The sequence below is a fragment of the Oryx dammah genome, unplaced genomic scaffold, assembly GCF_014754425.2.
Source record: "Oryx dammah isolate SB20612 unplaced genomic scaffold, SCBI_Odam_1.1 HiC_scaffold_17, whole genome shotgun sequence".
Classification (NCBI taxonomy): domain Eukaryota; kingdom Metazoa; phylum Chordata; class Mammalia; order Artiodactyla; family Bovidae; genus Oryx; species Oryx dammah.
This window is the reverse complement of record NW_024070201.1, coordinates 50,483,063-50,509,073: the sequence shown is the minus strand read 5'-3', so window position 1 is coordinate 50,509,073 and position 26,011 is coordinate 50,483,063. Positions and strand designations below refer to the sequence as shown.

The following is a 26,011-nucleotide window of genomic DNA, read 5'->3' as shown; positions in this document are numbered from 1 at the left end:
ACCTCCTGGCAGCCCCTCCTGGTCCTCCTCTTTCTCCCACAGGTTGGCCATCCACCTGTGGCCTTTCTACTCCAGGGATCTACGTGGTACCTGCCGGGACTGCTCCTCCCCCTCAGCCTTCTCCCTCAACACAGATGTGAACACACACACACTAGCACAGGCTGTCTGATGACTTTTAATTTCCTCCCCCACATTGTGCAATTGATTTGGTCACAAAGGCTGGTCTAACAGCTTAATCCCACAATGAAGTGGGACTTTTCATGTGGCTGCTGATTTGGAATTTGGCTCCAGGACATAAATCTGAGGATACAGAGGGGTAGAATATCCACCTACTAAAGAAACCTAGAAACAACTGGGGTTAGATACCTTTTCAGGTTACTACCCCAGCTCCCTACCACCTCCTTTCTTGACTCTACAAGCTCAACACCTGACATCTCTGCAGTTGTGAATTCACAACAGAGTGGGAGTGGGGAGGGGGCTGGACAAGGGCCTTCCCACCCCCAGGCCAGGTGAAAGATGCTCTAGGAAAATCACTGAGGGAGTCTGGGGTGTATCAGTTCAGACTTCCAGCAGGAAAATGGGGCACAAATTGGTCACTCTGGGATAGTTGAATGAAGAGACTCTTACAAAAGTGTGGTCTGCAGTGCGAGTCAATGCATGAGGCAGGGGACCCAGGGCCAGTGCTCTGAGACAACCTGGAGGGATGGGGTGGGGAGGGAGTTAGAAGGGCGTTCAGGGTGGGGGACACATGTGTACCTATGGCCGATTCATGTTGATGTATGGCAAAAGCCATCACAACATTGTAAAGTAATTATTCTCCAATTTAAGTAAATAAATAGTTTTTAAAAGGAGTCTGGCAAAACAATGTGTGGTCTGGTGTTTGTGGGGAGTCTCTGTGCAGAGCGGCACTGATGTCAGGTTGTCAGGGCCAGGGAAGCAAGGACAGCAATAGAGGGCTGGGGCAGTCCTGGAGATGACCCACTGGCCCCTTTCCGCCTCACCTTGCCCCACACCCGGAGGAGAGGGGCACCCCAAGGATGGGGAGCAGGGTCCTGCCAGCACTGGGGGAGAGGAGGAGGGAGCAGTAAATTCAGAAGGCAACTAGAACTTTAAACTGGACTGAACTTTAGTTGTTACCCAAGAGTGACTCAAAGTTTTGGAGTTTGCCAAATATGCAGTTCATGGATGGAAAGGGAAATTAGACATTACTGAGCAGAGAGCATCGATGAGAGGAAAGTAAAAGTTGCGTGTTTGTGCCTTACCGCACACTCACTGTTCACTAAACTTGGAAAGGCAGTATGATCAGTTCCATTTTACAGATGAAGAAACTGAGTTTGCAACCACAGAGCTGATGGAGGCTGAACTGGGCTAGAACCCTGCTCTTCCTGCCTCAGCTTCCCTGTGTCCCCCGACCTCTTCCTTTCCCTGAAGAGTGAATGGGGAGCTCCCAGGTCAGAAGCCAAGATACCCCTCCCTCCCACCCACACCACTCAGGCTTCTCCCCAGGATGCCTGCCCCAGGCCTTCCAAGGTGAGTGATCCTCCCAGTCGGTACAGACCAGCACTGATGAAGGCAGCTAAGGCAGCAGAAGGAGCCCTAGAGCCCTGGTCTCATGTTTAGTCTCCACACTAATCACTGCTTGGCCTCGGGCAAGGCACAGCCCTCTCTGGGTCTCCAGTCCCTCCATGCAGCCAAATAATCCCTGGGGGTCCCTGTTAAGAGGAAAAACTGATTCTAATTGGTCATGTCTCCCAAGAGACTCACATGCTGTTTCTCAGTGGTGTTTAGGAGGAACAGCCCCAGGAAGTGATGTCAAGTTTGAAAGGTGAGGAGCAGGGCAGGAAGGCCCAGAGGGTAGATGCAGGGGAGATATTTTGGGGCAGACAGATGCCCTGGTCACTGCCGGACAATGGTATAGGGCAGCCATTGTGCTGGGAATGAAAAATCCTTTTCTGACTTCAAGGGCTGAAAATAGTCATGGGTGAGCCCCTGGGAGTTGGCGTGGTCTGGTCCATTGTTCCTGGCTGAGATGGGGCTGGGACTGGACACCTGGTTGACTTGGAGCCAAGACAAGGGCAAGCCTTTTGAAGAGGCTGGGGCCACTGAGGGGTGGATGGGCAGAGCCAAGGTCATTGCATATGGGGAAATTGGAAACTGAGATCCAGAGAGGAAAGGGGGATTTACCATGTCACATGGCCCAGCAGAGCAGAGGAGGATGAGTTTGGTTTCTGGGGCTCATTTCCTTCACCCTCACACCCTCCACCTCAAGCACATACCCATGGGGAAGGCAAATGCATCCCTCACCTGTCACCCCAGTCACTCCTGGCCAAGCTCCAGCCTCACCCCACAGAAGGCAGAAGCGTCTGACATTCAGCTGTGGTACCAGTGGAGTCACTTCATCTTTCTGCTCACTTGATGCCAGGGGAGACCCACTGCCCCACTCTAGTTCTCAGAACTGATGGCTCATGGGTCCTAGCAGTGCCTGGGGGAGCAGCTGTTAGCTCTGTCTTTGATGAAAAATCTAGGCTGCTGATGCCCTAAGTTAGGGAGAACTGGTGTGTGGGAGGCAAGGTCTCCAGCCTCTACAGAGTGACCCAGAGAGGGCAGGCACATGGACTCAGGTCACACAGCAAAAACTGGCCGTCCGTTGCCTGCTCTGGCCCAGCTCCAGGTTGGTCCTCCAGCCCTGGGTCTCTGACTCTTGGATAAACCAAGGAGTGGCTGCAGTGCCCTGGTGGGGACCACCAGTCAGGAAGAAAGGGCCAAGTCTTGCTGCCCGAGGGTGGGAGCCCTCTGGAAGACCAAGGGCATCCTGTTCATCCCCTTCCCATTGTCACTTCTCCCTAAAGCTCTTCCACAGCCCATCACCCGGACAAGGTTCTGTAAACACACACGAGCTCACAAGCCTGAGTGCCACCCAGTGCAAGGCAGGGCAGAGGGTGGTCCCACCCTCAACCCAGGATGGCCTGCTCCCTTCCCCCACATCCTGAGGAAGCCTCGCCCACAGGGGACACCCTATTGTTCACTGGCCGGACACACAGTCCTTTCCTTCAAATCACTTATCCCAGTGTGGTTATATATTAAATTATGTGAACTCCACAAGGGCAGGGGCCAGCTGGTTTGCCTCCATATCCCCGTGGCACAGTGCCCAACGTGTAAATGCTTATGTTCCAGCCTCTGATCTCAGTGCATGTGTATTGATTCAGGCCTGTATTGATTCAGGCCTCCCAAAGCCCTACATGGGAGGTAGTGTCTCCTTCTGGAAATGAGAAAACAGAGGGGCTGCAAGATTCAGTGATTTGCCCAAGATGCCACAGCTGAAGAAAAGTGGAGACACTCAAATGCAGGTGGTCTGGGCCGAGAATTGGTGCTCTTCACCTCATCCTCACTGGAGCGCCTCTCTCATCCTGAATCACATGAAGGTTGAAGGGTTGTTTACAAACTCTCCTGCCCTCCAGGGACTGCAAGTGGCAGGGGACACTGGAAAGGCAACTCCTCAGGGCGTCAGATGGACATGAACTCAGTCTTGACTCCCCGTTTACTGCCTGTATAACCTGGAGCAAGTCCTTCTCTCTCAGAGCCTGCTCCCTCATTTGCTAAATGGGAATAATACTGTCTATCTCACATGGTAGTGGTGAAGAAATATTACAATGGATGTAAGAGGGCCCTGCCTGGTGCCTGGGACTTAGGTCAATACCTCGTTTCCCTTCCTTAGGTGCCTGACTCTTACATCCACCTAAATCTTCCATGACAAGGGTGATGGTAAAGAGGTAGCTTTGGTGGCCTGACCTGCCAAGATTGGAGTAGTTGTGTCTGGAGGGCATGTTACCCAGGACCTTTCCTAGCCTTTGGAGGGTCAGAGTGTCCCTCCCAGGCCCCAGGTCAACTGCCAACCAGAGAAGAGACCTCTATGTGCCAGGGCCCCTGCCCCTGCTGCATGGAGCTCCCTGAGCTGAGCTGCTGCTGGCCTGTCAGCAGGTGTTTCCTCCTCCCAGCTGTTCCCCCACCACCCCAGTGCCCCAAGTCCCTGGCTTTAGCTCCCTAGCTCCGTCAGAGGCGGGAAGAGCTGGGGTGGTAGGGGTGACGGCAGGATTCCCACAGAGGCACTGACCTGCACCGAGGGGAGCGGGAACGGAGCAGCCAGGGCGGTCTAAGCCCCTGGCGCACATCCAGGCGCCACGCTGACCTGCCAGGTGACCTTGGGCAAGGCCCCGCCCCTCTCTGGCCTTAAGTCTGTAGCTGAGTTGATAGTCCCCAGGGTCCATCAGGGGCTGCGCCCTGTCAGAGTGGCCTTCCGGAGTCAACAGCCCCAGGAAATGATGTCAGGCTGAGGAGGTGAGGAAAGGGCAGGGAGGCCCTCAGAGAAAGAGGAGATATTTTGAGGGCAGACAGGTCCCTCCACGTCACTGCTGGACAATGGTCTGGGGCCAGGAGTGGAAAATTCTGCTCTTACTTTGCCTGAAAATAGTATAAGGTAACAGGGTCGGGAACCCACCCTCAAGGAGGGTGGCCTGCCCACTGAGCAGCAAGGCCCAATGTCCACAACAAGGGGCCAGGCAGTCTGACCAGGGTCCAGAGATGGGGCCCTGGGCCTGTCCATGGTTCTCTTAGGGTCTCCATTCCCCACCCCCACCAGTGTTGGCCACAGGATTGGATGGTGAGTAAACTCCTCCTGTCCTGTAGATCCTGTGTCCTTAGACATCTCCAGGCACTGGTTTCAAGGAAGGCTTCCTGAGGCTAGGCCATAGTGTGGTCTCCATGTGCTGTGGAGGCTGAGTCCTCAGTTCTCGGGCTCTCAGGACAGCTGCTGGAGGGGTAAGTGGGCAGGACATGAAAGGAGTGGGGACCAGGGGAACTTGGGCCCATGGGACACAGTCCCATCCCCAACTGCAGATGGACATTCAAGGGCCCCCAAAGTCATGACATATAACTCCCTGCCTCTGGGTCTGAGCAGAGCTGAGGGAGTCAGAGCTCAGCGTCAACACTCCTGGTCAGTAGAGCTGGGTAAGGGCTCCTTATAAACTGAGATGGGGTTCAGCCTGAGCAGCAGCTGGTAGGAAACTCAGGCCTGTAAGAAAAGTTCAAGGACAGACTCTAAGAGATCATCACAAAGATAATCATATGGATCCCAGCTATATTAACAGAAGGATAGAACCTAGAATCCAGGAGGTGAGCATTCCACACTACTTTGGGCAAGTCACCCACATTACACAACGCAGACTAATGGTCTGGTTCATGACTCATGACAGGTCCCTGTCACAGGGGGAGCCCTGGACCTAGACCCTAAATAGGGCAACCCTGAGGGTGCCGTTTTGACGAGGCAGAGTGGGAAGGGTGGAGAAGTCACTGGAGGTAGGTGGAGGTGGAGTGGGGAAACCAGGCAGAGTGGGCCCATCAGGGAAGGGCTTTCCCAGAGGGAGAGAGATAATCCTTATTCTTGAAGTTAAAAGTGAGGTCAGTTTTGCCTTGAAAGTGAAAGTGAAAGTGAAGTCGCTCAGTCATGTCCGACTCTTTGCAACCCCATGGACTGTAGCCTACCAGGCTCCTCCGTCCACGGGATTTTTCCAGGCAGGAATACTGGAGTGGGGTGCCATTTCCTTCTCCTATTCCTGCCCAAAGGCTGGAGCTAGCTGGCACCTGCACTTTCATGTTCTTCTCTGATGAAGTGTTCTTCTCGGAAGTCCTGCCACTCCAGGAGGCTTTCCCTGACGCACAGTCCACAGCCCCAACCATTCATGTTATCCAGCGGTGTGCTAGAGAAACTTGTACCTGCTCACAAGAGCCAACTGCTAAATTTTCAGACATTTTGCAAGGAGGCTGACATCCCACTGGCAGTCTGAAGCTGGCCCTGGTAGGATTATTTGTACCACAGCTATTAGCAGTGTTTACAAATCAGGGATTCCCCCCACCCTCTCTGGACAGTCAGTTAAATGGTTTAACATTGATCAGCACTTAATGGTTACTGTCATTGAATCCTAAACTGGTGGGACCCTAAGGACTGGGACCCTCTGCAGCCAGCAAAACCAGGCAGAAAAGTCAGTTAACTTTAGAGTAGAGGAGGCTATTCCTCATATGAGACCACCTCTAAGGCAGCTGGTGGGAAGCCAGGCAGCAGAAAAGAGCAGGTTGGAGAAAGGACAGCAGTGTGCACAGCGAGAGCTTCCCAGGCTGTAACCCCATGCTTCAACTATACAACGGGGCCTGGCTCAGCAGTAACAATACCTTTAGTATCAGTCCCAGCTTCCAGAAGACATCAGTTTATGTCACCATAAACTGTTTATGGTGGATTTATGACATCAGTTTCCAGACATACCTCCCTTGGACTGAGGGTACTCCTCAAAGCCAAGCCCACGGTGGCACTCAGACCACTCCGACTCATCGTGGGAACCGCTGGCTCAGCCCTTACCCCTTACCAGGGTCCTCTGGTCAACTTGCAACCCCACCCCTCCCAGGCAGCTCAGGCCCAGGCTTGGCTGTGTGACCTCGGGAAGTCGCTTTCCTCTCTGGGCCTGTTTCTCCATTTGACTTGATTAGGCTGGAGCCCAGCCTGGGGACCCTGGCAGGCACAGCCAGGTATTTATGTGGGAGTCAGGCCAGGGCTGGCATTGTCCCTGAACTCCCTTCTTAAGATCTTACTCCCTACCCCACACATACAAATGGTGACTAAGGGTGTGGGGACCGCCACGCTCTCTGGACCACAGAGAACAGGCTGAGTCCCGCTCAGATGACAGCACTGGCGTCACATCTCCCTTGACCATCCTGCCCGAGTCGCTGATGGTCCACATGTGGGGAGACTGTCCCGTTTGAACAAGTCTACAGCCCCACCTCATGTAAACTTGAACGGGGGTTCAGCTCCTACAGCCATATGTCCTTAGTGTCAGCGCCACTACCAGCCAGCGAGGACTCTGTCCCCCTGGAGTTCTCACGGCTGGCCGAGTCTTCTGTCCTGTCAGCGTCAGCTCCGTAGGACCTGTGCAGGCCCAGCCGGTGGCGAGCCTGGGTGGGAGGGGTGGGGTCTGTGGGTGGCTTGGCATCCCGGGCAAAGCGCACGAGCCTCTGCCCAGCCAGGAAGTAGAGCACGGGGTCAAGGCAACTGTTGGCGCTGGCCAGGGGCCGGGTGACCTTGTAAGCCAAGTTGATGGCGTCGAGGGTGCGGCAGCTGAGGTCCAGCGAGCGGAAGGAGTAGTAGAGGGTGCGGGTGACGTGGAAAGGCAGGAAGCAGAGGACGAAGACAGTCAGCACAATGGCGATGGTGCGCACGGACTTGCGCTTGGCCCGTGGCAGGCCGCCGGTGGTCCCGTAGGCCGGCTTTAGCAGCCGCCGAGCCATGAGTACGTAACAGACCAGGATGACGGCGAAGGGCACCGCGAAGAGCAGGCTCAGCATGACGGAGCTGTAGGCCACGAAGTGGCCGAAGAGCTCGGGTGCCGAGGTGTCATGGCAGATGATGCGGTCGCCTCGGGTGCTCGTGGTGACGAAGTACAGCACAGGGGCCTGGCAGGACAGCACCAGCACCCACACGGCGAACGCCACCCGGCGGGCGTAGCGGGCTCGGCCCCAGCGCAGCGAGTGCAGCGGACGCAGGACGCCCAGGCACCGGTGCACGCTGATGCACGTGAGGAACAGGATACTGCAGTAAAGGTTGGTGTAGAAGAGGAAGCGCACCAGCTTGCAGAGCACGGCACTGAAGGGCCAGTGGTCGCCTTGGGCGTAGTAGTAGACCAGCAGGGGCAGGGAGGCGGCGTACAGCGCATCCGACACGGCCAGGTGGAACATGTACGTGGTGGAGGCGTTCCAGGTCTTGAGGCGGCATAGGAAGATGTAGAGCGCTGCGGCGTTCAGACACAGCCCGAGCAGGCACACCACGCTGTAGGACACGGGCAGCAGCACGTACTTGAAGCTCTCGTTGAAGCGGCACTTGTAGTCCAGCTCATCCCCATCCCATGTGCCATTGGTGGTGCTGTTCCAGGTGTCCGGGCCTATGGCCATGGCCCTGAAGGGAAGCAGGGGTGGGGGTGGAGAGAACAACCATCAGGGTCATGGACGGCCGGGGACCCGGCAGGGAGGCCTGACACACCCGCCTGACTCAGGCCATGAGGGACCCCAAGTGACTACAGACACCTCCGTTAGGATCTGCCCAACCACATTCAAGGCTTTTCTTGCATCTGATCTGCCCCTCTCTGTGGACACAGAGGGCCCAGAACCTTGGAACCCTGGGACCTTAATGAGATCCATGAATGTCAGGATCATAAAATTCTAACAATTTAAAACGGGTAGGCGAACTGAGGGACAAATCCAGCCCACCAGTCTGTTTTTGTAAATAAAGCTTTATTGGAACACAGTCATGACCATCTGTTTCTGCAGTACTGAATAGTTGTGGCAAAGACCATATATTCCTCAAAGCCTAAAATACTTAGCATGTTGCCTTAAAAAAAATTTTTTTTTTAATTTGGTGTTTGAGAACCTCAGGAATAGAGTTCCAGATCTAGGAGTCTGCCTAGGGCAGCTCATACCTTTCTGGAGGCATTAGGAAGTTCTTTTATTTGGCCTGTCTTTCTGCTCTCTGGGAGGCTCTGGCCCTGTGCCTAGTATTTTGGCATTTGAGGGAGTTTTGTAAGGGTCTCTCTCTTTAGTTATTCAGTCACCTCTTCAGCAAATATTTTTTAGGGACTCCTGTATTCTGGTACTTTCTGCATCTGTAAACAGCAGTCCTGTTCCCTGGCCTCTGAGGCCACCAGATGGAGCAGTGACCTTCCTAAAGATTGCCGGCAAGTCTGGGGTGGAGATGGGAATAAGGGTAATGGGGAACTTCTGTGAGGCCAACTTAGCTTCCTCCAGGCCTGCCCTGCTTCTCTCCACACATCACCACCACCTCGACCTTCTCCTGGTTCCCAGTGAGCATATAATGCAGCTATGGCGCCTCACCCAGACAGAGAGCACCTGGAGACCAGGATGCGACCTTACTCCTCCCCCCATCTCTCCAATGTGACCAAGAAGAGCTCTCTCAGACTATCCCAGTCTGGAGGGCAAAGATGTGCCCAAAAGTCTCAGAAGGCAGGCTGGGAGTCAGAGAAGAACTCCCTGATTATGGGGCTGTGCAGGTGGCTCCCTAGTGAGTGCAGAGGGCTTGTGCCCTGTGTGTGGGTGTGTCTGGGAGGACACAGAAGGCAGATGATGTGTGAGTCCTCCTCACCCTGAGAATCTGGGCCTGTGTAATCCCTCCTATTTTGGAACTCCAGGATCCTGAGAGGCTGGGACTCAGAGATTCTGTGGGGCCAATGACATCCATTCCCTTAGATGCTGAGATTCCTGCCCAGCCAGGCCTCCCAAAAGCAGCTCAGGGCCCATGAAGTTGAGATCAGGGTGGCTGAGGGACAATTGGCTCTTCAGCTCCCTTCTTTCCCCAAAACCCTCCCTCCTCTATCTTCCCTGCCTGCTTACTGTCAGCAAAGATGCAACTAGGAGACAGGAAGCCTGCCCTCATGACCTTGCTCCCACGGACACAGGTTCCTCCCCAAGGAGCCAGGGGAGATACAGGATGAGAAGGTACGTATGAGATCAGGGGCCACTGGCAGGGCCAAACTGCTAGGACCCCTCTTGACTCAGGAACCAGCATTAAAGCATTTCCTGCATCCCACCCAGCTCCTTGCAGCCGCGTCACCTCCACCCTTGCTGCTAGAGCCCCTGTATCGGTCTCCCTGTCTCCAGCCTCAGTCCCCTCCATCCAGAGGGATCTTTGGAAAAGAGAAAGTCATTCCTCTGCTGGAAACCCGCTGTGGCTCCTATCTGATCTCAGGAGAAAACCCAGCTCCTCAGGCTAGTACCAGCGGTTTGTACAACCCAGCTTCTGTCACCATCCGCATCCCCTGTGACCTGCCGTTTCCTGAATGCACCTAACACGTTTCCCCTCAGCCATGCTTCATGTTACTCCTTCAGACTGGAATCCCTTCATGTTCGGCATCCCCATCTGTTGAAATGACAACTCTATCCTAATCCAGTGATTAGGAAGAAGCTGGCCTCTGGACCCAGGCTGCCTTTGTCCCCTCATCTGTGAGGGGACAAATGAGGTGATCAACAAAAGCTACATCACAGGCCTGCTTGTGAGGGTTAGGAGAGCAATTTGTTTAAAACCTTTGGAGCCACGCTTGGCACACGGTGGGCACACTGTGTGTTACGAGCTTTGAGGCTCAGCTCAGCCGTGGCCTTCTCCTGACCTCTTTGGGAAGCCCTCTCAGGCCACGAGCAGAGGAGCAACAGAAGGCCTGGAGGTTGTGGAGCAGGTGAATGTGGTGGGCCAAGGCAGTGACACCCCATGCTGGGGCCAGGCCTGGGGACCTCATGAGGGGAGAGGTCTGAGAGCTGTTTAGGAGGGAGTCTGGATGGAGGAGGGGCCAGGACGCCTCAGGTTCAGGGGTCAGGAGGAGAGGGAACTCAGTGTCAGACACGGTAAGTGTGGGGTGCTCCAAAGAGGTGTCATGGGCTGGGATCACCAGATCTGAAGCACTGAGAGGTAAGCAGAGGTTGCTAGCTCACAGGAGCTGCAGAAGGAGCATGGAGGCCCAGGTGTGAGACTGAGCATCTATGGAGGGGCCACACTCCCCCTGGGGACACTGGCTTGGGGTGTCCAGCTCTGCCACAGAGCCCTAGGTGACATCAGGAATTTCCTGCCCTCCTGAGGGTCAGACCTCCCAGGGGCTGAATCCTCTGGCCTGGTAGCACTGTGATGCCAACACTTCCCTAATTAGGTGCTGTGACCACTGGGCGTGCTCAGGGCACCCCCTCGCTCCAGCCCCACCGCCACACCGCTGCTCTGCTCCTGCCCCAGTGCTGAGGCCTGGCAGGTCTCTCCTCAGAGCGAGGGTCAGGGCCTTCATCTTCCCTTCATGTCGACATCCATAGCTGGTTACAGAGTTCCTCGGTAATTACTCACGGTGGAGTCTCTGACACTGATGCATGGGTGGAAACTTCAGTACGTCTCTCATGAACCAAGGGAGCTGCCCTTTCCACCTGTTTTAAGACATCCTGGCCTCCACCCTCCCAAGGCAGCGAGGGACTCTATCATCACAGACCCTGTCCAGACTGACCCCGCCTGCCCTCTCCCTCCACAGTCCGGCCCGCCAGCTTGTGCGTACAGCTTCCCTCCCCACCCCTCTGACCGGCTTCTGCTTACCGAGCAGGCCAAGTCTTCAGTCCTCTCCCTCGGCCCTTCCTACTGCCCCTCCTGAGCCCTGATACCCTTGGGGCCTCACTCGCAGCGGCCCGGGACCAGCTCCCACCTAACTTTGTCCAGCACCACTCAGCTTCCCCTCTGTGCCTGGTTCTGGCTGGCCCTGACCTCAAGCGCTCTGAGTGTGGTGGGAGCCGTGAGCCATGTGAGAGCCCTGACAGGCTTTGTGTGCCACTGTTCCTTCTGTCTGGAAAGCCTTTCCTGACCCACTCACACTCCACCCATCCCTCAAGACTCTTCTCAAATCTCATCTTATCTCCAAGGCTCTTTCCCTGCATCACTAACCCCCCAGGGCATTCCATACATCCTGCTGGGGATTGGTGTCTCCACCCTCTATCCCAACACATTCCAGGAACTCCTATCTGATTCTTTCCTCTGGCCCTGTCCTCCAGCTAAAGGCCTGATCCAAAGCAGGCATGACATGAATGAGAGAACGAAGGAATGAGTGAAGCAACCACAAGAGGCTATGGGAGCCCAGAGGAGGCTAAGCTTTATGATATTGGTCTCCTTTCAGCGGACAATGACACTGAAGGATTGCTCAGCTGCTGACCCTAGGTGGCCAGGGGTCACACCAGCTCTCGAGGGGCCCAGTCCACCTGAGGGCCTGCTCCTGCCCCAGGCAGACCCCTGGAATGGCTCTTTTTTCAAGAACCCTGCCCTTCTCCGGACAGATCAGGGAAGAGCCAGAGGGAAGGAAACTGGACCCAAGGATTCTGAAGATGGGTCAGCTGTCTAAGCTACATTCCTCTATCTGACACCTCTCTGGCTCAGGTCATGGGGTCAGAAGCTCCTGATTCTGGACTGCCACCCTCTTCACTTTGTAGGGACCAAGTCTGGGTTGAGCAGCTTCCCCTGCAGCACCCTCATTTCATTCCTGACCGCATTCCTCAGCAGATACTGCCATAGAAGTTAGGCTACTTGTTTAAGGTCACACTGCCAAGTATTGGAAAAACTGGATTTGATACCCAGGACTGTCTGGCTCTGAAGCCTGAATTCATCACAGCTTGGGATGAGGTAGCAGGGCATGAGTCCCCTTGATTTACCCCCAGGTCAGTGTATACACATGCACGAGCCTACCTGCCCCAGCCTCCCAGCTTCCCAGCCAGCGGACCCCACCCTCTCGTGCCCATACCTGACCAGCCCCTGCTCTTGCTGTCAGGATGCTCAGCTCCAGCTCAGGTTCCTCACTCATGAATGCACACGCCTGGACCGAGCTGCAGGGAGCTCTGTGGGAAACAGGAAAAACAGGTCCTCCAGCCTGGGGCCTCGCCCAGCTTCCAGCATTTCTCAGGGCAAGCAATGCCGTGGGCTCCAGAGACAGGAAGGTGGAGACAGCTGGGGCTCTGGGTCACAGGAAGTCAGCTAGGATGAGCCTTCCCCGGGCTGCCTCCTCTGTGCCAGCCCTGGTCTGAAAGAGGCAGAAAGTGACCAGCAGTGCTTGTTCCGGTAGGCAAGAGTGTCCTCTGCCCACTCTTGCCCCTTAACTGTTCCCTTTTAGCTCACATGGTGTACAGGTGTTCCCAGGCACCCCCTTTCACTGGAGGATGGCTCTGCCGGGGAGGGTCTCCCCCATATCCTACAGAGCTGAGCTGAGCTTCCAGTGCCCCCTCCCTCAGTCCCTGTTTGTGCTTCAGCCCCACAACAGGAAACACTCAATACCCTCGCTTCTCAGTATGCACTCAATGGTACTGTGGCCAACACAGTTCACCTCAAGCTGAGTCTCTCTCTATCTGGAATATCCTTCCTCCCTCATCCCACCGCTAATCATTCCTCCAGAGGTGTGGTAAACACACATGGGCACACACAGGCACGGACACACCTAGATACACAGTCATATTCAGATGTACACACACACACTGTCTCTCTCACACACACAGAGTGTTAGACAGCCAGAGCCTGGAACAGCCTTTAGAAATCACCTCTGCCAAACTCCCATTTGACAGAGGAGGAAACTAGGGCCCAAGGGCTCACAATCAGCCAGAGACGGAGCCAAGAGCAACACCCGGGTCAAGATTCTGGCCCTGGTTGTATGTCTTGCTTGGGACCCCTCCCACAGAGCAGGTACGGTGCTTCGGTGAGGGGATGGTGACTGGTGGAGGAATACCTCTGTGTCGGCAGGTCCCAGTGTCCACCAGAACCTCAGACCCATCTCAGAGAAAGAGAACATTCCTTTCCTTTTTCTCCTGGGTTCACTTCCCTGCAATGGGGGACCAGGAGACAGCTGAAGCCAGGCCCCCAAGCTGGAAGCCCATGCAAGTGTGGGGAAAGTGGAGAGAGGTGGAGATGGGGGAACCACAGGAATAGGGCAAGGGGAGGGGACACTGGGAAAGGCCTTGGACCACGATTTTCCCAGTGCACCTTGCCCAGGAGTCTCAGGCTGACACGGGCCAGCCGGCTGGTAGTCGGGAGTCTAGTGACAAGGTGAAACAGTTCTTCACCTTCTCATCTGCTCCACCTAGGGTCTCACCCAGGCTTCTCCTAAGGAGATGCCTTCACTGAAAAGACTAAGGTAGAACATCTTGCTTTCTCTGGACAGGTGGGAGATACTAGGTCTGCTATGGGACTAGTTCCTAGCTCCCAGCTGTGGGACTCAGACAAGCCTCAGGTCCGCACTTTAACTCCCATGGGATCATTCTGGCCTGGTTGGTTATTTATTTATTTTTGGTTGAGCTGGGTCTTCGTTGCTGCATGCAGGCTTTCTCCAGCTGCAGCGAGTGGGGCTATTCTTTGTTGCACTGCGCAGGCTTCTCATTGCAGTGGCTTCTTTGGTTGCGGAACACAGACTCTTCAGTAGTTGCAGCACACAGGCTCAATAGTTGTGGCACACAAACTTAGTTGCCCCAAAGCATGTGGAATCTTTCAGAACCAGGGATCGAACTTGTGTCCCTTGCATCGGGAGGCAGATTCTTAACTACTGGACCACCAGGGAAGCCCCCTTCTCCTGCTCTTTGGCTTGGTTGTGTCTTTTGACTTGACACTTACCAAGAGTCAAACCCAGTTTGGGGGTAAAATGACCACTGCCTCCTAGATCCTCTCTTCCAGGAAGCTCCCATGGTTTTTAGTGTGAGGGAATTAGTTCTGATTAGTTCTCCACCAGCGGGAACACGTCTTACTGGCAAGGCCCAAGATCTACTCTTCCTGGTAGTTCCCCACTGTGAAGCAGCCATGATGTTACTGTACTCATTTTACAGTACTCATGTTTGTTAAAAGCAAACAAACCACAAAAAGACAAACCAACAAGGCCCGAAAGGGTAGCCCAAGATCTTACCCAAGGTCACTGATAAGCCAGGGGCAGAGCAAGCCTGGCACGTAGACTCACTACCTGCCCCCTGGACCTGGCTCTGCCGCTACCACTCACCCAACCTACCTCTTCCTCTCCGCCTCACTCTTTCTCTCTGTGGCCCCAGGCTAGTGAGCCCAAAGCCAGGAAGAGTGGCTGGGGCAGTTCCCAAACTGGTTACATATTTTTCAGGGTGGCTGGACAGCATTCCAGCTTCTCCACTCGGGTGGCTCTGGAATGTATTGCCTGCTTGCCACCCACCTGGCTGGCCCTGTCCAGTCCAGCAGGGGAAAGTGACCTGTCATCATTCTGGAAACTCCTGCCTTTGCAGGAACTGAGGTGCTGTGAAGGGAAAGCCCTGGACCCAGAATCACGGAGGGGCAGTGGAGGGCACTGGGCAAGGGCGAGGTCCCATTTCTTCCATTCCCAGCCGTGAGACCCGGACAAGCCTCAGCTCCACAACCTAACTCTCAATTTCCTTGCAATCTAAGAACAGTACGTGCCTCATAAGTTTGTCAAGATAACTAAAGGAGATGATTTAGATTTTGTGAAATAATTAAAAGAGTTATGATTTTAGCAGGTGAAGAAGGTGGGCAGGATGCGGGTATTCTAAGAAGATAATAGGGGCAGGAAACGCATGATATTATGGGCAGAGTAGCAAGGTGACAGCCAGACTGACCACAGATCAAGGTTCTCACACTGAAGGCCATCCTCAGAAGGGACAGCAACCTAGGCACCCCCAGCAAGACTCAGACCCCACCACACCCATTCACTCACTCACCCTTTACAAAGGCTGCCGTATCTGCACCTCTGTCTGTGTGGGCGCTTGGGGACTATGAGGTGGGTCAGACCCTTCCATGATCTTGAGCTCACTGTCAAGGTTGAGGGTGGAGGAGAGAGGACAGGGGAAGATCCAGGAATAGTCAATGACATCTTAGGGTGATCAGGGCTGAAGGAGACATGAGGGCCCCTAATGGAAAGGGGATGTGGTCAGGGAAGGCTTCCTGGAGGAGAGGACACCTGTTTTGGAAGATAGGTAGGAAATTAGGTGGGTGAAGAGAGAAGAGGAGCAAAGAGAGCAAAAACTGGGGCAGGTGATCCGTAGTATTTTGGGAAACTGTCAGTTACCCTTGTGGCTTGGGGCAGAGGGATGGTAAAGAGAGGGTAAGGCTGAGTTGGAGGACAAGGAGGAATTTTGGAGTCATCCTCTACTCTCTCCCAAATGTCCTCCCTGGGGCTGAAGGCCTGTAGGTGCCCAGCTTTGCCTGGTATGCTTTCTGCATCACAAACACTGGGGCTGGTCTGGTGAAACAGCTGAGGGGTAACCTCAGATGTTATCAGCAGGTCCTATTGCAGTGTGATGCCTCTCAGCCTCCTCTGGAGGCCCTGGGTCTCTGGAGGCCCTTCTGGAGTCTCTCTCCTTCTTGGGAGTCCTCAGGATCCTGACTGTGGGGGCCACCCACTGGCGTTGAGCTCAGAACATCTGAGTGTGTGGGTCTCAGAGGTCAGCCAAGCTGGTTCTCCTGCCTTACAGATAAGGAAACTGAGACTACTTCCTTACGTGGAAGGGCCTTATCCAGGTCTGGTGTTCGAATTATTTTCAATGCGGGGTTAAGTTCCCCCCAAACAACCTCCAGGGCAAGACTCCAAACCAGCTGGCCCACCTCTGACGACACAATCCAGCCTGGTACAGAGCTACAGAGGTATGCTGCTGACCTGAATCAGCTCAGAACCATAATGCCCTGGACTCCACCCTGATCCATCACACCTGAAGGTCTCCAGCCACACTTAAGAGGCAAGAACCCTGGGTTCAGGTTCCAACTTGGAACATCCATGCTGTGCAGCCTTGGTCAAGTCAGTTCCCCTCTCTGAGTCTCAGGTTCTTCATTGATCAAACAGGGAGAATTACTGACACATAAGAGCTCTCAGGAACCCTCTGCTCAAGAACCAACTATATCTCTCCATGGAGCAAGATCTTCTTTTTCTATTATACACCTACTTTCTTCTGATCATTCATTTCCCCAACACTCACTGGCACCTTCTCTGTGTCCAACCTGTGCTGAGTGATCTGGACAGAAAAAAAAAAAGCAGGCCCAGCCTGGCCTACTCCTACAACTGACCTCTAGGATGAATACAGAGGTGAGGAAGGCTCCCATAGTCAACCTCCCCGCATCAGGGCCCAACAGTTGGGAGAGGCCAGGCCTGAGGACACAAAAGTAGCCTAAGCAGAACATATGGGTCAGAAGGTGCACCAGGGATTTCCTTAGTGGTCCAGTGGCTAAGATCCCGTGCTCCCAATGCAGGGGGCCCAGGTTTGATCCCTGGTCAGGGAACTAATCCTTGGCCTTCCCTAGTAGCTCAGATGGTAAAGCATCTGCCTGCAATGCAGGAGACCTGGGTTCGATCTCTGGGTGGAGAAGATCCCCTGGAGAAGGAAATGGCAATCCACTCTAGTATTCTTGCCTGGAAAATCCCGTGGACAGAGGAGACTGGCAGGTCACAGTTCATGGGGTCGCAAAAAGTCGGACATGACTGAGTGACAAAACACACACACGCACAGGGAACTAGAGCCAGCGTGACACAACTCAAGATCCTGCACGCCTCCACTAAGGTATGGAGCAGCCAAATAAATTTTAAACAATAAACTTTAAAAATGGCACACCACACAGACTCACAGAAGGAAGTTTGGGAAGAAGAAAGATTCCATCAGGAGCAGCGCCACCTCCTGTCACCCAAATAGCAAGGTTTCTCCAGCCCTGTGGACAGCCTGAACAGATACTATCTTGGCAGCAGCTGGGTCATCAGGCCACAGGCAAGAAATAAAGACATATTTTCAGGAAGGAATTCAAACTTCCCTTAGCCTGAAAAGTAGAGGACCTGGCCTCACCCAGATAGGGGTTCTGTCTTGAATGGGGAAGAAAAAGCTAGGGCAGGTGGGCAGGAATCCCTGCTGTCACCTTGGCTTTATGACCTTGGGCAAGGTATTATCTGAGCCTCTATTTCCTCATCTTCAAAATGGGGGTAATAATTTCTCCTTCACAGGGTTAAAATGAAAGTTTGCTCAGTCATGCTCTTTGTAACCCCATGGACTATACAGTCCATGGAATTCTCCAGGCCAGAATACTGGAGTGGGTACTCTTTCCCTTCTCCAGGTGATCTTCCCAACCCAGGGATTGAACCCAGGTCTCCTGCATTGTGGGCAGATTCTTTACCAACTGAACCACAAGGGAAGCCCAAGAATAGAGGAGTGAGTAGCCTATCCCTTCTCCAGAGGATTTTCCTGACCCAGGAACTGAACCGAGGTCTCCTGCATTGCAGGCGGATTCTTTACCAACTGAACTATCATGGAACCCAGTATATTTCACAGGGTTGGTGGAAGATAAATTAGGGACTTTTATAAAATGTTACTGGTAAGTTGTCTCTGCAGAGAGGGCACAGGGAGAGGAAAGCAGTCAACAGTTTAAATTCCAATAATCAGCACCATCCCTCACCACTGCATTCATGTTCTAGTATTGTCACAATGCATTTAGGTCTATGAATATCACACATCTCACCTGAGCATTGCACTTTACACAGGAGAGAAAGCCTAGAGATAAACCCACACACCTATGGTCACCTAATCTGTGACAAAGGAGGCAAGAATATACAATGGAGAAAAGACAGTTTCTTCAATAAGTGGTACTATGAAATCTCGACAGCTACATGTAAAAGAATGAAATTAGAACATTCCCAAACTCCATACACACACACAAAATAACTCAAAAAATGGATTAAAGAATTAAATGTAATGCAGAATACTCTGAAATAAATTACAGCAAGATCTTTTTTGACCGATCTCCTAAAGTAATGAAAGTGAAAATGAAAATAAACAAATGGGACCTAATTCAACTTAAAAGCTTTTGCACAGCAAAGGAAACCATAAACAAGATAACATACAGAATGGGAGAAAATATTTGCAAATGAAGGAACTGACAAGCAATCAATCTCCAAAATATACAAACAGCTCATGTAGCTCAATATTTTAAATCCAAACAACCCAATCAAAATATGGGTGGAAGAACTAAGCAGACATTAGAAAACTGTGAATCAAAACTACAATTAGGTATCACCTCACACCTATCAGAATGACCATCATTTAAAAAAATCTATAAACAATAAATACTGAAGAGGGTGTGGGGAAAAGGGAATTCTGTTGCACTGTTGATGGGAATGTAAATTAATACAGTCACTATGGAGAACAGTATGGAGGTTCTTTAAAAATCTAAAAATAGAACTACCATATGACCCACATTCCCACTACTGGGCATATACTCAAAGAAAATCATAGTTCAAAAAGACACATGCACCCCAATGCTCATTGCAGCACTATATACAAATTGAGGCTAGAACATGGAAGCAACCTATGTCCATCAATAGATGAATGGATGAAGAAGACATGGTACATATATACAATGGAATATTACTCAGCCATAAAAAGGAACAAAATAGTGTCACTTGCATAGACAGACAGACCTAGAGGCTGTCATACAGAATAAAATAAGTCAGAAAGAGAAAAACATATACTGTCTATTAATGCTGTTCTGACCATGCCCTGCTCACAAACCTTCCATGGTTCCCTATTTGCCTTCAGGATGAAATCCAAGTTTTCGTCTTGTACACCCTGAGTCCTATAGTGCCCCGGGACACACTGTTAGGACAATCTGTGCCACCCATTCTAATGGCCTGACTGGTTTCCCCTTCTTTATAATGATGTAGCGCTCCACTGTAGACAGGCTTTCCCTGGGGATGCTGGGGACAGGGGACAGGGCTGAGGGGCTGCTGCTGCTCCCCCAGTTCATCTCAGTGCTGTGCAGGATCCTGGCAGCATAAAAATGAGTGAGATCCAGTTCCTGCCCTCCAGGGGTTCTGAGAAGCAGGAGACAGAGACCTTAACAGTTCAGGGTAGAATTAGGGCTCTAAGACCGCAAGGGCCCAGAAGAGGCTCCAATCCAACCTGGCTAAATAAGGACAGCTTACAGAGGAGGGGGCATCTGAGCTGGGTAGTTCTCCAACTGAGGAAGATGAGTAGAAGGGCATTTCAGGCAGTGAGCATGGACTATGGAATGGTCCAGAGGCAAGAAAGTGACTAGCATTTGCAGCACATTACATGCATTTACGAGGATGGAAAGTCAGGCAGGAGAGGTGGCTGGAGAGGGTGGCAAGGACCAGCTCTCAGATACCTTGACTCCCAGGCCAAGGGGCTCAGATGTGATCCAGTGGAAGTTCTCTGAAAGTTTAGCCCAAGGAGCAAAATGACTGGGATTTGAATTTCAGGAAGTTATCCCTCAGGATCTGATCTTCCTAACCTCAAAGAGTGAGCCTGCCCAAGAGGACACTGGTGTTGAGCATGACCCACACGACAGCTCCTCTATAGTCCTTAAGTTCCACATCACTATTATTCCCCTTTTACAGATGAGGCTCGAAGAAGGGACCTGCCTTGCTCAGGGTCACATGGTGTACAAGGCATGATGGAGGGAAGGTCTCTGGGTCTCCAGAGAGCTTTTAGGGGGCCTTGTCTGCTCAAAGACTCTCTTTCCCAATCATTTCCACCAATAGACAGCTGAGACTTTATCTGGGCCCCACCCTGGCCCTCAAAAGCTCCCATTATTCCAGCCAGATCCAAAACAAAGTGGGCACTTCAGGCTGTAAGCCCAGGGAAACTGAGGGTGTGTACTGGAAGGAACAGCTGCCATCAGCCCCAGAGACCCCAAACTGGCATTTCTGGTCCGCAGCAGGGCCTGGCCCTTGGGTCTGGCTCCTGGGGGACCCTAAGCCTGACACTGGGAGCCCTCCTTAGGGAGGTGAGAGAGGGCACTGCCTTTCTCCAGGCTGACCCTTCCTACAGCAGCCCGCCAGATTAAAAGTCCCCAGACCGAGGCTTAACTGTCCTTCCAGGCCACTGCTCCGCGCGCCACCCACCCCCCGGCCCCCGCCCCGCCCCGCCCCGCCCCGCCCCAGTCTTGCCGATGCCCAGGCGAGGCTGCCACCCAGGGTGCCCCTGGAGAGACGGGGCTCGGGACCTCCAGGGTTGGCCTGTCTCTGGCTTAGGTCCCACGCTGCGGGGGCGCCCGTACCGGAGCACGAACACAAACAAGTTCCACAGGTTCAGCTACCCGACTCCGCAGGGGCGCACGCTCTCACCCAGGGACACACACACTTTTGCGAATACGCGCACTCACCCGGGGTATCCGTCCACATTCCCCGCGATCGAACTCCGGTGGAGCCCGAGCTTGACCACGGACCCGCCAGAGCTCTCACAGGGGTTTGGAGCCGTGCCTTCTCAGCCAGCCGCGCGCGCCGCTCTGCCTGCCCGGCGCCGGCCGAGTCGCCACCCCGCGCGCACCCGGGCCAGCCCGCCCGCGGCCCTCTCTCCGCCCGCTGGTCCTGCCGGCGGCCCACCCTCACCTCGCAGGACGCTCGTCCTCACGCTGTGCCCCGACCTGGCTCCCAAGTGCTCGCTCCACCGCGGGGACACACGTGCCCGAGAGCCTCTCCCGCCCCGCCCAGCTCCCCACCCCTCCGGGTCAGGCCGGGGGCGGGCCGGACTCCGGACAGATCCAGGCACTGCCGCCGCCACCTCCTGCCAGGGACAGACACTCCGCTACCCCCTCGCTCGGGAACACTGCAGGGCCATAGGACGCTGCCCGGGCAGGGACGGGCGGCGACTGACCTACCGCCTGGGGACCGAGGCTCCCTGGCCTTCCTCACTGGGATGATGAAAGGCTTTCAGAAACTTTACTCAAGTTTTGCAAAGTTCAGTGTCTCTGCGACCGCTGTCACTGCCCACCGCAGAGCTTCCAGAGAACCTGTTCAGGGACCTTGGCCAGAGCACTGGCCTCCCATTGCCCGTGGGGAGGAAATCTGGGCGCTCAGCGTCCTGACCCTCCAGTTCTGGCAAGGAGAGTGAAGGGAGCCTCTTGTGCTCTCTCTGTGCTTAATCTCAGCCAGAAAGAGTCAATAGAAATTCCTTAAGAACAGGCTTTTTTTGGTCTGTCATCTTGAGCTACTTCTCATGAGCTGCCTTTTCAGCCTACTCCCGCCACACACATTACTCTCTTCTCTGCCCTCAACCCCATTCGGATGGCTCCTGTAGCCAGGGACCCTCGTCCATCCCTTTCCTGAACTGTGAGCTCCAGGAGACCAAGGAACAGTCTGTCTGTCCCAGAGGCCCCAGGAGTTGCTTAATACTTGTTGGAATGCTTGAATGAATGAATGAAAATGACCACCACCCCCTTCTCATTCTGGTCTAGGCTTGGAGAGTGCAGGTTCTGACTCAGCTTCAGCCCTGACTCTGGGAGACCTTGATCCAATTCCAGCCCTTCTGGGGCCTCCTTTTCTCTGAAATAGAGGCGATCACAGCCACCCTTTCACCAGTCAGTGTTGTTCTGTGTGGGGCTCTCGACAGTCAGTGTCTGGACCAGTGCACAGAACGTCTGTTTCTGTGGCCAAGGAACTTGCCCAGGGCCCTGGGACCTTGGGTCCTGCTAGGTCCCACATCAGCTGACTGGGCCTGGCTGCAGTCTTGCCAGGAGTGGGAGTAGGGTGGACACACAGCTCTGTGTGGCTGGGCCACCTCAGCAGTGCCCCAGGGACCTTCACCCAGGAGACACAAAGGCTCCTTGTCCAGCCTCCTCCGTCTATTGTCCTAGTGGATCCATGCAGCTTCTAAGGGGCTAGGAATCCCTGGGGCCCCTACTTGAGGAGTCCAGGCCTTGGGGTCTCATTGTGGGGAAAGCCTTCTGGACACTAGAGACCTCAGCCAATCCTCTTCTTGCCTCGCCCATCAGATGCCTACTGTAAATGCTATTTTGGCCCAGAGAAAAATTCCTTTGGTATCAGTATGAGGACCCAGGGCTCTGCCTCAGGTTCCAGCTGACTGGAGGGTGGCCAGCCCAGGGCTCTGCTCCTGCTCTGGTTCAACTGGCTCACTTTACAGCAGAAAAACCTGCATCCCTGAGACCCGCGGTGTCTAAGCTACCACAACAGGTAACTTGGGCCTGAGGCACAGACAAAAGGGATTTGCCCTCGAACCCCACAACCAGCTCAGGTCCCCTTCTTGCCTCATCTCCTTTAAAGCTTCTCTGAGCCTCAGTTTCCTCTTCTGCAAAGTGGCAGTAATAATTCCTTTCTCAGTGGCTCATCTGAGGTTCTTGTTTCAGGGTTTTGCCCATCATCCCCAGTGGCCTAGGTGTGAAGGGTTAGGATGCCCTTCTGTTGACGGGCTGGAAGTCAAGGTCTCCTGATATCTTCCCCTGACTCTCTCCTCACTGGGCTTTGGAGATCATCAAGTCCACCAGGTTCCAAATCCCCCAGCTAAGTCTCCTCTACTTATGGCCTAAGGAGCCCCATCCCTCTTCAACCTGAGCTCCTTTGCTTTTATCTTTGTATTTACTTACATTTCCTTGTAAGAATTTGATGAACCATTGATCTGACCGGGAACTGAGGCCCCGTGAGTTCCATAGCAAACCCCACCCAAGTCCCCATTATGAATGGGTAAAGAAAGAGCACGTAGCCTGTAACCACGCAGCCAAGGCAGGCTGATGGAGAAGGCCCAGACACGTCAGGTCCCCATGAGGAGAGGGGACCAGGAGAGGAGGCGGGGAGCAGGGCTCCATTAGCAGCAGCAGGTTAGGATGGGGAGGGCAAACGCAGCAGCACATCTCCCCAGGCATTAGGAGGCTTCCTGCATCTCCAGCTATGAGGAGGCATTTGGCTCTCTCAAGCCTTCTCATCTTCCCTCTCTGACTGCTCTTGTCTCCCCTGAGGAAGCCAGCTCTCAGAATCTGTGCTGGGGCTGGAGCCCCTGCCCTGGCTCAGCCCTTGTCATTCAGCTGGGACATGACACCTCCAAGCCCTCCTTCACAGGCTAGGGTGGTGACTCCGTTACCCCTCCTAGCCTTGCCTGCCTTACACCCTCCCGTGTCCCCACCACCCTCATGATAAAGCCTGGCTCTGCAGCCTGCCGGGCCAGGGCCTTCCTTCCCCTGCCTCACCTCCTGCCTCTGCTCCAGCCATGCTGCTACACTGGGCCTCTCCCACCTCCTGCCTGGCACTTGCTGCTCCCTCTGCCTGCAATGCCCCTTGATGCTTCTCCACCCTTGGTCCTTTCTCCTGACTCCCTGCCATCACTCGTCTAAGTCCCAGCCCAGGCGCCCCACTAGGTCCCTCTGTCACACCACCCATCACAATCTGATTACTGACGATATCTATCTCCCCCTCCTATGGGGATCTATTTGAGGGCAGGGCTAGAGTTCATCGTATTCACAGTTAAATGCCCAGCACCTAGCACTGTCCCTGTCAGCCGGACAACCTCCGTGGATATTTGTTATGTGAGTGAATAAGAACGCTACCGATCACATTCTTGTGATTGTATTTTCATTGTCTGAAAATATCTCATTTAATCTTCACCAGCACCCTAAAAGGTAGATCATTACCACTTTACATATAAGAAATTGCAGTTCGGAAATCAGAAGTTAATGTCTAAATCACACAGTGAGTCTGCAGTAGGTCCCCTGGCCCTGAAACTGCAAGGCAGGGAGGAAGGCTGTGTGGCATTCCCAGAGTGATGGCTGAGCCATGGCGCTGGCACCTGCACTGCGACTCCGGTTATGGAGAGCTGGACTGGCTCCAGAAGGCTTGTCTTGCTTGCTCTCTGGGCTGCTGCATTGGCCTGGACCATCCCCTGCCTCCCTCACCAACCGGGAACTGTGCTCCTCAGATTTCCCCAGCAGGGGCCAGGCCTCCGATGTCAAATGCAGCCTGGAAGCTCTGGCTGTTGACGTGCCAGGATGCAAGCACCCAGGGGAGGCAGCCCGGGAGGCAGGAAGCCTGGTCCAGGCCAAAGCAAGCCTCTGTTCTGCCTCCCTGCCAACAGGACAGGCTACAGAATTTGAGGGATCCATGGCAAAATGAAAATACAGGCCCCTTGTTCCAAAGCTAGTAAGACTCTCAAGATGGTATAGCAGAGTGCTAAATCAAGTATGGGGACCTTCGAAGCATGGGTAGCAGACCTATGAAGCCAGCCCTATCCTCAGACCTTTTGTTTCTTCATCTGTCAAATGGGAAATGATAGCCACCTCGTCAGCAGTGGTGAGGATGAGGTGGGAGATATAAGTAGGAGGTTCAGTGAACAGCATGAGCTTGGGTAGGGGGCTGTGTGACACCATGTGCTGTTCACCAATCAGCACTAGGTAGCAGACTAAGTCTCATCAGGAGTTAGATTCCTCACACACCTCCTTTCCATGAACTGAAAACTAAGGCCTGGGCAAAATGACTTGGTCAGGTTCACACACAGACTCAGTACAGGAAGCCAAGATCAGAGTCCTGACCAGTCTCTCTGCAAAACGGGCGCTTTCTGTAACACAGGAGAGGGGTGGTTGGGAAGAGGGAGGGAGGGTGCTGCTCAGGACAAAGAGGGCCACTGTGCAGACACAAAGACCTGACCACAGAGGCCCCTGCGGGGGCTGGGCCCAGTGAGTGGATAGAAAAGCCCCATGGTGACTGGGGAGCTGCCGGGAGCTGCCTCCCAGCCTCTCCCTGGCCCTGCATTGATGGGGGCGGGGAGGTAGCACGCAGAACCGAAGAAATAGGTCAAGGAGGAGTAACAGACTCACAGCCAGACCCTTTACCCAGCCCCAAGCCCAGGCCCCCAGAGCTACCCACCCTGGCTCTCCCCAGCTTCTCCTGGGCAGCCTGCCAGCTTTAGGAATTCCCCACCCCCCGCCCCGCATACCACCCACCACCAGTGAGAGTAGGGCTCAGTTAGGTAGCTGACCATCCAACATTTCCAAGCTCACAATCCTGCTCAGAAACTTTTGGCTACTGTCTATCACCCACAGAGGAAGGAAGCATAAGCCCTCACATGTCATTCAAGGCCTTTGTGACCTGCCCCGTTTACCGATCCACACTCTCCTGTCCCCATGCTCTATCAACCTTCCTCAGCCTAGTCATATGGGACATGCCACAGTTCTCCAAACCACTCAGTCCTTTCACACAGCCCTGCGTTTGCCCGTGCTCTTCCTTCTTCCTGCAGAGCTCGTTCCCCATGCTCACTGCTGGCTGAAATCCTTTCTCCTTGAACTGGCCAGTTCAAGGGCCCCCCTACTAGGCAGCTTTCCCCAACCCCCCACAGTTGGATTTAACCTCCAGTCTGCCCCCAAGGTTGGATTCACCCATTCTCTTGCAGAGCTTATGCCAGTCTGGCTTGAGCTATAGTTTGGATCTTCAGAGCCTGCCTGGAGGAGAAGACATTTGAGCTGGGCCTTAAAGGGCAGGTGGACTTGACTGGTGGACAGCAATGGTAAGCAACCGACAAGAGCTCTCAGAACCAGCGCTCTCTCAAACATTTTATGTAAATCAACCTATTTGGTTCAGATAGCAAGGGGTCCACAGTTCAGAATGTGCTTAGTTGCTCAGTTGTGTCCGACTTTTTATGACCCCATAGATGGTAACCTGCCAGGCTCCTC

The 26,011-nt window shown here is 53.9% G+C and overlaps 1 protein-coding gene across 5 annotated transcripts; it reads right to left on the bottom strand.

Moving 5' to 3' along the window:
• Positions 1-156: 156 nt before the first annotated feature.
• On the bottom strand, positions 157-21,030 carry P2RY2 (purinergic receptor P2Y2). 5 transcript variants are annotated; one of them, XM_040258789.1, is made up of 4 exons: positions 20,726-20,873; positions 12,360-12,635; positions 6,837-7,993; positions 157-5,068 (listed from the first exon to the last, which is right to left on the bottom strand). In XM_040258789.1, the coding sequence occupies exon 3, from the start codon at positions 7,987-7,989 to the stop codon at positions 6,856-6,858; it is 1,134 nt and encodes a 377-aa protein (XP_040114723.1). In that variant the 5' UTR covers positions 7,990-7,993; positions 12,360-12,635; positions 20,726-20,873; the 3' UTR covers positions 157-5,068; positions 6,837-6,855. The 5 variants fall into 5 exon arrangements, with proteins under 5 accessions (XP_040114723.1, XP_040114727.1, XP_040114726.1 ...); XM_040258793.1 differs by lacking the exons at positions 157-5,068; positions 20,726-20,873 and adding an exon at positions 20,952-21,030 and having other exon boundaries at positions 5,115-7,993; positions 12,360-12,453; XM_040258792.1 differs by lacking the exons at positions 157-5,068; positions 20,726-20,873 and adding an exon at positions 20,952-21,004 and having other exon boundaries at positions 5,115-7,993.
• Positions 21,031-26,011: the final 4,981 nt, after the last annotated feature.